This window comes from Pseudorca crassidens, chromosome 3 (genome assembly GCF_039906515.1).
Source record: "Pseudorca crassidens isolate mPseCra1 chromosome 3, mPseCra1.hap1, whole genome shotgun sequence".
NCBI lineage: Eukaryota > Metazoa > Chordata > Mammalia > Artiodactyla > Delphinidae > Pseudorca > Pseudorca crassidens.
In genome coordinates, this window is record NC_090298.1 from 136,627,100 (window position 1) to 136,638,430 (window position 11,331).

At 35.7% G+C, this 11,331-nt stretch overlaps 1 protein-coding gene across 4 annotated transcripts in view; it reads left to right on the top strand.

The window, feature by feature from the left end:
• The window catches only part of LOC137221986 (zinc finger protein 354B), a 30,070-nt gene extending 26,795 nt beyond the window's left edge, over positions 1-3,275 (top strand). For all 4 annotated transcript variants that reach the window (XM_067732541.1, XM_067732538.1, XM_067732540.1 and 1 more), the window contains one exon: positions 1,227-3,275. In XM_067732541.1, coding sequence (XP_067588642.1) covers positions 1,227-2,812 — 1,586 coding nt within the window. In that variant the 3' untranslated portion in view covers positions 2,813-3,275. The remainder of the gene's footprint in view (positions 1-1,226) is intronic.
• The last annotated feature ends 8,056 nt before the right edge of the window (positions 3,276-11,331 follow it).

Genomic DNA, 11,331 nt, shown 5'->3' on the forward strand with positions numbered 1-11,331 from the left:
GACTTCACCTTCCAATGCAGGGGGTGCATGTTTGATCCCTGGTCAGGGAGCTAAGATCCCACATACCTCGGGGCCAAAAGACCAAAACATAAAACAGAAGCAATATTGTAACAAACTCAATAAAGACTTTAAAAATGGTCCACAACAACAATAAAAAAAAATCTTAAAAAAAATTTTTAAAGACTTTAAAATTTTTTCCCATATAAGTTTTTCATATTTCTTGTGAATTCATTTCCCTAAATCTTTGTATAAATGAAGATTATTGATTTTAGTGTGTTAATTTTATATCTTGGTATGTCACTGATCAAGGTTTATCATTGATTCTCTGAGGTTTAATTTCAGCTATAGTATTATATCATCAGCAAATAGAGATAGTTTTATTTCCTCTTTACTCATGCTTATGCCTCTAATTGATTTTGCTTGTGTACTTGTATTGGTTGATACATCTAGTACAATGTTGAACAGAAGTGAAAGTAATGGGCATCCTTGCCTTGTTCTTGATCATAGTGGAAATGTCTCTAGAGTTTCTTCATTAAATAAGATACTGGCTTTAGGACTGAAGTATATGTATTTATCTTGTTGAGGAAGCATCCCTCAATTCCTGTTTTTCTTGAATATTTTTATTATCAGTGGTGCTGAATTTTTTTAAGGCTTTCTCATTATCTCTATACTCATAATTTTTTCCCTTAGGTACATATTATAATATACTGTGGTTAAGTGGTATAATAAGGGGAATAGATTTTTGGAGCTCAGAGTCAGGAAAGGGTGCAAAGAGGAGCTTAACACTGGAACTGAATCTGAAGGCTACAGAGAAGTTTGACATGTAGGAAAAGTAGGGAAGACATTCAAGATTAGAAATAATTACAGAAATGAGAGTGATGTCATGGAGATAATGTATGAGTCTGTCATAGGCTTTGGATACTAGACTGCATTTCCCAATTCATACTCCTCCTCTGATGCCTTCTCTCCATTCTCCTGGTAATGTGTATACTCTCACCTTCTTTAAATGAGCATCTTTGTTTTATTCACTCTAGTACTCCAGCTCTCATCCATTATTATTTTATACGGTAACACTGTTACTTTCCTATTTTTTCCTCTTGCTAGTTTCTTTTAGCCAGAAAGCAATGCCTTATTTAGATATCATTAATATTTAGTCCTTCTACACATTTAGTCTCAGCTAATCATGTGGATCATTGGCAATTTCTTTCTTTTTTTGTTTTCTTCAGGATGTAAGAGCAGTCCTAAAACCACAAAGTCAACTCAAACTCAAGACTCATCATTTTGGGGGCCAGTAAGGAAAAGACTCAAAAAAAATGAACCCTGGAACTTCATATCAGAAAAATCCTGCTTATATGAAGACAGAATAAAGAAACAGAAGGACAAAAATGAAAGTTTACAAATAATTTCAGTCACCCATACAAAGATCCTCACTGTAGAAAGAAGCCATAAAAATAATGACTTTGGCCAGAATTTCAGCCTGAAATCAGTGTTTGTTAAGCAACAAAAGACTGCTAGAGAAAAAACACCCTCAAAATATGAAATACAAAGAAATAGCTTCAGGCAGGATTCAAATTTACTTAACCAACCAAAAATCAAGACAGCAGAAAAACGCTATAAATGTAACATTTGTGAAAAAGCCTTCATTCACAATTCATCCCTTCGTAAACATCAGAAAAACCATACTGGAGAGAAATTATTTAAATGTAAAGAATGTTTGAAAGCCTTCAGCCAAAGTTCAGCTCTTATTCAACATCAAAGAACTCATACTGGAGAGAAACCCTATATATGTAAAGAATGTGGAAAAGCCTTCAGCCATAGTGCATCCCTTTGTAAACACCTAAGAACCCATACTGTGGAAAAATCCTATAGATGTAAAGAATGTGGTAAATCCTTCAGCAAAAGGTCTACCCTTTTTATACATCAAAAAATCCACGCTCGAGAAAATCCCCACAAATATAACCCAGGAAGGAAGGCATCCAGTTGTAGCACATCCCCTTCTGGATGTCAGAGAATTCATCTCAGAAAGAAGTCCTATTTATGTAATGAATGTGGCAATACCTTTAAGTCTAGTTCATCTCTTCGTTATCATCAGAGAATTCACACAGGAGAGAAACCTTTTAAATGTAGTGAATGTGGGAGAGCATTCAGTCAGAGTGCATCTCTTATTCAACATGAAAGAATTCACACTGGAGAAAAGCCTTATAGATGTAATGAATGTGGAAAAGGTTTCACTTCTATTTCACGACTTAATAGACACCGAATAATTCATACGGGAGAGAAACTGTATAATTGTAATGAATGTGGTAAAGCCTTAAGTTCCCACTCGACACTCATTATTCATGAGCGAATTCATACTGGAGAGAAACCATGTAAGTGTAAAGTGTGTGGGAAAGCCTTCAGACAAAGTTCAGCTCTCATTCAACATCAGAGAATGCATACTGGAGAAAGACCCTATAAATGTAATGAGTGTGGGAAAACATTCAGGTGTAACTCATCCCTTAGTAATCACCAGAGAATTCATACAGGAGAGAAACCGTATCAATGTCTGGAATGTGGGATATCCTTTGGCCAAAGTGCAGCTCTTATTCAACATCAAAGAATTCATACAGGAGAAAAACCCTTTGCATGTAGTACCTGTGGGAAAACTTTTAGGCAGAGCTCATCACTTATTGCGCATCAAAGAATTCATACTGGAGAGAAACCCTATGAATGTAATGCATGTGGGAAACTCTTCAGCCAGAGGTCGTCTCTTACTAACCATTATAAAATTCACATTGAAGAGAACTCCTTCAAAGTGGATTTGCATGTGTGAAATCCTTAAACCAAAGCTTATTAGAATACAGTTGGCCTTGCTTATCTCTGGGCTCCACATCCACTGATTCAAATAACTGCAAATTTTAAATATTCAGAAAAAAAATTCCAGTAAGTTCCAAAAATTTAAATTTACCACACACCGGCAACTATTTTCATAGCATTTGCATTGTATTAGGTATTACAAGTAATTTAGAGATGATTTAGAGAGGATGTGCATAGGTTATATGTAAATTCTACACCATTTTATATAAGCGAATTGATCATCCTCAGATTTTGGTATCTGTTGGGGGGGGTCCTGGAAACAGTCCCCCATAGATACTGAGGGACAACTGTATACATACTAGAGAATGATTTAGTAAATAATGAATATGATAAAATTTCTATTTTAATTTAGTCCTCACAGTTATTAAAGTCTAAGGATAAACCTTAACTGTGTAATAAATACGTGGGACACTTTCATACCTGTCAGTCACTTTTTTAAATATCCTGAGACAAATCACCAAATATTGATTTTGGCCATTTGTAAGATAAAAGGTAAGGTTTTTCTCTTATACAGCGTTATACACTTTATGCAACATATAAACAGAAAAATTTGGGTGCAGGGGTGCTGGATTTCTCATTAGAAACCAACTGTATAAGCTAATAGCATATTTATTACAACTAACATTTTAATAGCAAACAAAATCTTAAAATATATGCATTTATAGAGCCAAGGACCAAATAATAGATAAAAATAAACTGCAAACTACCTCAGTCTGGAACTTGCCTTTTCTTAAACTGTTGTCAAACTTTGTACATGGTTTTCATCAAAAAAGAGGCAAAACAAAAACAAAACCCTCTGTTCTCTTCCTCCTTTATTTTTCTAGTTACTTCCAAACTACACCTGTTTCCCAAATTTTTATGCAATTTCTAATTTTGTTTTTAGAATTATTTTTCTTTGTTGTACTGAAGTCATATTTATTCTATAACTGTACTTGCTATGTTCTATACAGCATGCTAATTTAAGTAGGAAAAATATACTTTGATTAGGTAATCACTTTAAAGTTAAAGCTATTTTTTTAGTTCACTGCAGAAGAATTCCTAAGAACCTATCACCTGTAGCAAAGTCTTAAAAAGGGATCAACTTCATGAAATAAAAGCATGTTTTCCCCACTTGAGGTTTTCTAATTTTTAAAAATCTCAGACTCCAAAGGAAAATAAAAGAAGGGAAAGAATTCTAAACCATTTAAAAGCCAGTTTACTCAGTAAATGTTTCTTTAACCCCTGAGCCAGGTATTATCCCAGGCACTGGAAATTGTTCAGGAGAAAAGAACAGGCCTTCAAGAAGTCATGAATTGAGGGGCGAAAGGAGGGGGTTGAAGAGGTAACAAAGTAAGTAAATTACCATGTGTTAGAGTAGTTTTCACAGAGAAATAGATGATACAATGATACTATGTTACAGAACACAAATACTGTAGAGATTTGTGCAGGATGCGGAAAGAAGGAATGGACCTAACGAAGGGAGCCCCAAAGGAGCAGGGACAGTGATTCCTGAGCCCAATTTTGGAAGAATAATGGGAATTCTCCAGAGAGTGAGATGAGTGCTTCAAGGGGAGGGAGCCACATAAGCAAAGGTAAAGGTGGGTGACAGCATGACATGTTTGTAGAACATCTGTTAAGTTGTGAGAATGACAGGTTGAAGCTTGAGAAGAAGGCAGAACTGAAGGTCTTACTGCCATCCTAAAGAACTTGAATTTGATTCTGAAATTTCTAGAACCAATGAAAGATTTTATATAAGGGAAATTGTTCTGGCAGTAAGGTGTAGAGACTGAATTTAGGAGGTTGAAGACAGCTGAACAGACAAACCTAGAAGACTAGAGCCAGAAGACTAGAATTCAGAGTAATTAAAATACACAGTTGGTAGTCAAAACCACACTATGTGAACTTGGCCAGCAGAGTGTACAGATTAGAATGAGAAGCAGGGATCATGGATAAACCCCACAAAAAATATCAGTAAATAAGGAGTTGGTAGAGGAAAAGGAATTTAACTAAGATGAAATGTAATGGCCCTAGAGGTAGGAGAAAAGCCAGAAGAGTGATGTTACTGAGCCCAAAGGAGAACTGAATCTCTGTAGTGTCAGGTGCCACAGATCACATAACAGAGTAAATTGGAATTGGTAGCTAGAATGTTGGAGACCTTGGCAAGAGCAATTTCTGTTAATTAGGGTGAACAGAAGCCACATTATTCTAGGTTAGAAGATGAGAACTAGTGGGCTGTTTTACACTATGTTTCAAGAAGTTTAAATGAAGGGAAGAAAAGAGGGTTGCATTTAGAAGGGACAAAATTACTTAGGGAGCATTTCTGTGTTAATAATTGAGGCAATGTATACACATGTTGAAGATGAACTAATGAGATCATTGTGTGGAACATATTTTCTGAGAGATTCTGAAAGAATTAGAGCATAGGTGGAAGAATTTACCTTAGGCTGGAGAGAAAGGTAGCCTACAGAAAGATAGGAATGCAGATAAGTTTCTGTTTAATTTGAAGGTGAAGGAATTTCTATCGACCTTATTTTCTGTAAAGCCGGAGAAGGATTTCACTTTTTTAAGATGTTGACTATAGTAGCAATTTTTGGATCTTTGGGTGCTTAAAAATGTTAATGAGTTTCAATCTGTGTTCTGGAGACTTTTTAGGAAGTCATGGCTCTGAGTTCACTCTATACTCATGTTTCAGTAAGAAAGCTCCACTTTTATTCTATATGTTTGATATCTGTGTTACTTTTTGTGTTTTTTTTTTAAGAAAAGAATTTGCTGGTAAATTAAAGTTTAAAAAGTACTTAGGATAAGAAAGAATGCTTTAAAAGAGTGATAAGTCTGAACAGAGACTGGAAAGGATTATAGGAGTTCAACAAGTGTGTGGAGATAGATGGAAAGACATTCACATAGGGGAAAGGTTTGTGCAATGGAAAGGAAGCATAAGAGGACATGATGTCCTCACTGTACTCTTGTAAGTAGTATTTTTTAAACTTCATTTTCCAATTATTTGTTACTAGTACATAGAAACAAATAGATTTTTATATATTGACCGTATAGCCAATAACCTTGCTAAATTGACTTTTTCTAATAGCTTGTAGATTCTTTGGAATTTTCTGCAAACACAATGATCATCTGTAAATAATGACCATTTTATTTTTCTCTTCTAGTTGTAATACATTTAAAATTTTCTTCTTACATTATAGTACTATATACAAGCCAGTACAATGTTGAATATGAATGATGGCATTCATTTTTCACCATTTAATGATGCTACCTTTAATTTGTCTATGGATATCTGTTATCAAAATAGAAACATACCCCTGTATTCCCAGTGTGCTGTGAGTTTTTATCATAAATGGGAGTAGTATTTTGTCATATTTATTTTCTACATTTAGTGAAATAATCATAATTTCTCTCTTCACACTTTTAATAGGTGATTATATGGACTGAATTTTTATGCTAACCGATGTGTTCCTGAAATAAATTCTACCTGGTCATGATACATCATCATCTACGTTGTATGTGTTTATAAGATCAGGTTTCTTCCTTAATAAGTAGAAGCTTGATGAAGTGACCAATATGTGTTTAAGAACTCAGAGCAAATTTTTTTATCATCCAAATCTGAAGGATGAATGGAATCATAATACCTAGAGAGAGGAAGGGGATGGCAAGGACAAGAGTACCACAGGAGCAAAAGGCTCAGAAGGAGAGTGTATGTAGCATCTGTAGAGACCAGCAGGTAAACAAGCCTTGCTGATGTGGAGGATTCCTGGTAGGATAAAAGAAAAAATAATATTGGAAATGAAAACTAGAGTTAGGTTATTAGAAACTTTAAATGCTATCTGAGAGTACAGGAATTTGGATATGATCCTCAGATATTAAATCAGTATATTTCTGAGGAGCAAATGGCCAATTTGAAACCTGTTTTAGGAAGACTGATGGGACAGAAGTTTCAAAGTTTCTGGCTTGAGAAACTGGCTGAAGGATGGATTCTTGAGAATATTAGTTTGGGACAGTCTGTGAGAAATGTTTAGTGAGAAGATAAAAAAACAAAAACAAAACCAGAGGTTAGCTCTGCTCTTAGTGCTTGACAATTGTCCTGCACAAACTGACATACCACAGATGCTAAAATTCTTCAAGCTGACAGTGTTATTTTCTTTTTAATTAAGGTGCAGTTATGCTTTCAAAATGAGAACATATAATTTCAGTTAGTATTGTAAGTCAGTATGCTTCAGGTTATAAAAACAGTTGTTTAAGGAATACAACTTTCAAGAACTATTTTTAAGTTTTTTTTTGTTGTTTTCTTTGAGAGAGAGAACTTTCAATGAGAGCATTGGACAAAAAGTCAAGAGACGTGTGTTTTCCTGCCCCCATTCTGGTTCAAGTTACATAGTCCCTGGCCTTTTCAACCCTAGAAATTCCACTGTGTTTTTCCATGGTTCCTAATGGTATAGATTAACACAAATTTTTAAATGTTCATCTTATGTATTTTGGGGGTAGAAACATCATTAGTAACAATATTAGCATATATTGTTGGATAAAATAATCAAGTTATAGATTACAAACTAAAATTTTCAATCTAAAAATCAAATTGTTCTAGGAAGATGGAGTAGGCAGATATATACTTTTTGCTATTTGCCCACTAAGTACATTTTAAACCCCTGTATATTATATTTAAAACAATCTTAAGAAGATTCTGAAGAATGGAGAGAAGCATATAGGCCAGCTAGGAACCTCAGGACCGGTGATAACGGTAGTTCTTTTTGCCTCATATATCCCAAGTGTAGAGCTGAAGAAGCAGGAACCCAGAAACAGCAAGAGACATAGACACAAAAAAATTTACAAAACCCCAACAAAGCCTACTTTCATTAGCCAAAGGACCAGGAACAGGGTGCCCTAGCAAGACAGAAAACTCTTAGGTAATAACACTCTACTCCAGCCAAACAACACGGAAAAAACTGGTCCCATCACTACACACACCAGCAAAGGCTGAATGGAGAGCCTAGACTTCCACCCTTATAAGGCTGTAAAGAGGGGCCATAAAACTTTGCTGGTGTGTGTAGTGCCAAGAGCTAGGACATTCATTCATGCCCGGTGGTAATAAACAACCTCTCTTCCCAGCAATAATAGTGGACACTACATGGGGAACTGGGACACCACCCTCCCTTCCACTCAGTACTAAGAGCATCACATCCTCTCCCTGCTGGGGTGGTATCAGAGGGGGCCTAGTGTAGGGACAGAATTTTTACCACTGCCCAACAGTGATGAGGCCACACTCCCACCCCATAGTGCCATAGGAGGCCAACTAGGGAGCAAACAAGGCACTCTTATCTGTCTCAGCCAGAGTGATATCAGTGAAGGCTTAGTGAGGAACTAGAAATCCCACCCTCATCAAGGAATAAAAAGGAATCCCTTAACTCCTTGGGTGTCTAGGGAGGCCAAATAGGAAAGCTGAGCTTCTACCCCACATGGCCATTATGAGGTGGAATTTCATAATGCCATATTTGCTGTAGCAGTATCAAAGCAAGTCAGCTGAAGCAAAAGATTCAAATAAGATCTGGAGTTTCATAACATAATACCCAAGTTTTCCAGGATTCAACAAAAGACTTTCATCATACCAAGAACCAGGAAGATCACTTGAATGAAAAAGACAATTAGTAAACATCAAGAATTAGGTGACAGAGATGTTAAAATAATATAACAAAGATTTTTATAGCAGCCATCATAAAAATACTTTGATGAGCAATTTCAAAAATGTTTGAAACAGGGCTTCCCTGGTGACACAGTGGTTGAGAGTCCAGCTGCCGATGCAGGGGACATGGGTTCGTGCCCCGGTCCGGGAAAATCCCACATGCCGCAGAGCAGCTGGGCCTGTGAGCTATGGCCGCTCATGGTAGTTCTATTTTTATACCATAGATAATGCACCATCAGAACTACCATAGTATTATGGTAGTTCTATTTTTAGTTTTTTAAGGAACCTCCATACTGTTCTCCATATTGGCTATATCAATTTATATTCCCACCAACAGTGCAGGAGGGTTCCCATTTCTCCACACCTTCTCCAGCATTTATTGTTTGTAGATATTTTGATGATGGCTACTCTTGTGTGAGGTGATAACTCATTGTGGCTTTGATATGCATTTCTCTAATGATTAGTGATGTTGAGCATCTTTTCCTGTGTTTGTTGGGAATCTGTATGTCTTCTTTGGAGAAATGTCTCTTTAGGTCTTCTGCCGATTTTTGGACTGGGTTGTTTGTGTTTTTTATATTGAGCTGCATGAGCTCCTTGTATATTTTGGAGATTAATCCTTTGTCAGTTTCTTGGTTTGCCAATATTTGCTCCCATTTCTGAGGGTTGCCTTTTCGTCTCCTTTATGGTTTCCTTTGCTGTGCAAAAGCTTTTAAGTTTCATAAGGTTCCATTTGTTTATTTTTGATTTTACTTCCATCACTCTAGGAGGTGGGTCAAAAAAGATCTTGCTGTGATTTATGTCATATAGTGTTGTGCCTATGTTTTCCTCTAAGAATTTTGTAATGTCTAGCCTTACATTTAGGTCTTTAATCCATTTTAAGTTTATTTTTGTGTATGGTGTTAGGAACTGTTCTAATTTCATTCTTTTACATGTAGCTATCCAGTTTTCCCAGCACCACTTATTGAAGAGGCTGTCTTTTCTCCATTGTGTATTCTTGCTTCCTTTGTCAAAGATAAGGTGACCATATGTGCGTGGGTTTATCTCTGGGTTTTCTATCCTGTTCCATTGATGTATATTTCTGTTTTTGTGCCAGTACCATACTGTCTTGATTACTGTAGCTTTGTAGTATAGTCTGAAGTCAGGGAGCATGATTCCTCAAGCTCCGTTTTACTTTCTCAAGATTGCTTTGGCTATTCGGGGTCTTTTGTGTTTCCATACAAATTGTAAAATTCTTTGTTCTAGTTCTTTGAAAAATGCCATTGGTAATTTGATAGGGATTGCACTGAATCTGTAGCTTGCTTTGGGTAGCATAGTCATTTTCACAATGTTGATTATTCCAATGCAAGAACATGGTATATCTTTCCATCTGTTTATATCGTCTTTGATTTCTTTCATCAGTGCCTTATAGTTTTCTGCATACAGTTCTTTTGCCTCCTTAAGTTGGTTTATTCCTAGGTATTTTATTCTTTTTATTGCAGTGGTAAATGAGAGTGTTTCCTTAATTTCTCTTTCTGATTTTTGTTGTTAGTGTATAGGAATGCAAGAGATTTCTGTACATTAATTTTGTATCCTGCTACTTTACCAAATTCATTGATTAGCTCTAGCAGTTTCCAGGTGGCATCTTTAGGCTGTTCAGTGTATAGTATCATGTTATCTGCAAACAGTGAAAGGTTTACTTCTTCTTTTCCAGTTTGGATTCCCTTTATTTCTTTTCCTTCTCTGATTGCTGTGGCTAAAACTTACAAAATTATGTTGAATAATACTGGTGAGAGTGGACAACCTTGTCTTGTTCATGATCTTAGAGGAAATCGTTTCAGTTTTTCACCATTGAGAATGATGTTGGCTGTGGGTTTGTCATATATGGCCTTTATTATGTTGAGGAAAGTTCCCTCTGTGCCTACTTTCTGCAGGGTTTTTATCATAAATGGGTGTTGAATTTTGTCGAAAGCTTTTTTTGCATCTATTGAGATGATCATATGGTTTTTCTCCTTCAATTTGTTAATATGGTTTATCACATTGATTGATTTGCACATATTGAAGAATCCTTGCATTTCTTGGATTAACCCCACTTGATCATGGTGTATGATCCTTTTAATGTGCTGTTGGATTCTGTTTGCTAGTGTTTTGTTGAAGATATTTGCATCTATGTTCATCAGTGATATTGGCCTGTAGTTTTCTTTTTCTGTGACATCTTTTTCTCCTTTTGATATCAGGGTGATGGTGGCCTTGTAGAATGAGTTTGGGAGTGTTCCTCCCTCTGCTATATTTTGGAAAAGTTTGAGAAAGATAGGTGTTAGCTCTTCTCTAAATGTTTGATAGAATTTCGCCCATGAAGCCATCTGGTTCTAGGCTTTTTTTTGCTGGAAGATTTTTAATCACAGTTTCAATTTCAGTGCTTGTGATTAGTCTGTTTATATTTTCTATTTCTTCCTGGTCCAGTCTCAGAAGATTGTGCTTTTCTAAGAATTTGTCCATTTCTTCGAGGTTGTATGTTTTATTGGCATATAGTTGCTTGTAGTAATCTCTCATGATCCTTTGTATTTCTGCAGTGTCAGTTGTTACTTCTTTTTCATTTCTAATTCTATTGATTTGAGTCTTCTCCCTTTTTTTCTTGATGAATCTGGCTAATAGTTTATCAATTTTGTTTATCTTCTCAAAGAATCAGCTTTTAGTTTTTTTGATCTTTACAATTGTTTCCTTCATTTCTTTTTCATTTATTTCTGATCTGATCTTTATGATTTCTTTCCTTCTGCTAACTTTGGGGTTTTTTTTTGTTCTTCTTTCTGTAATTGCTTTAGATGTAAGGTTAG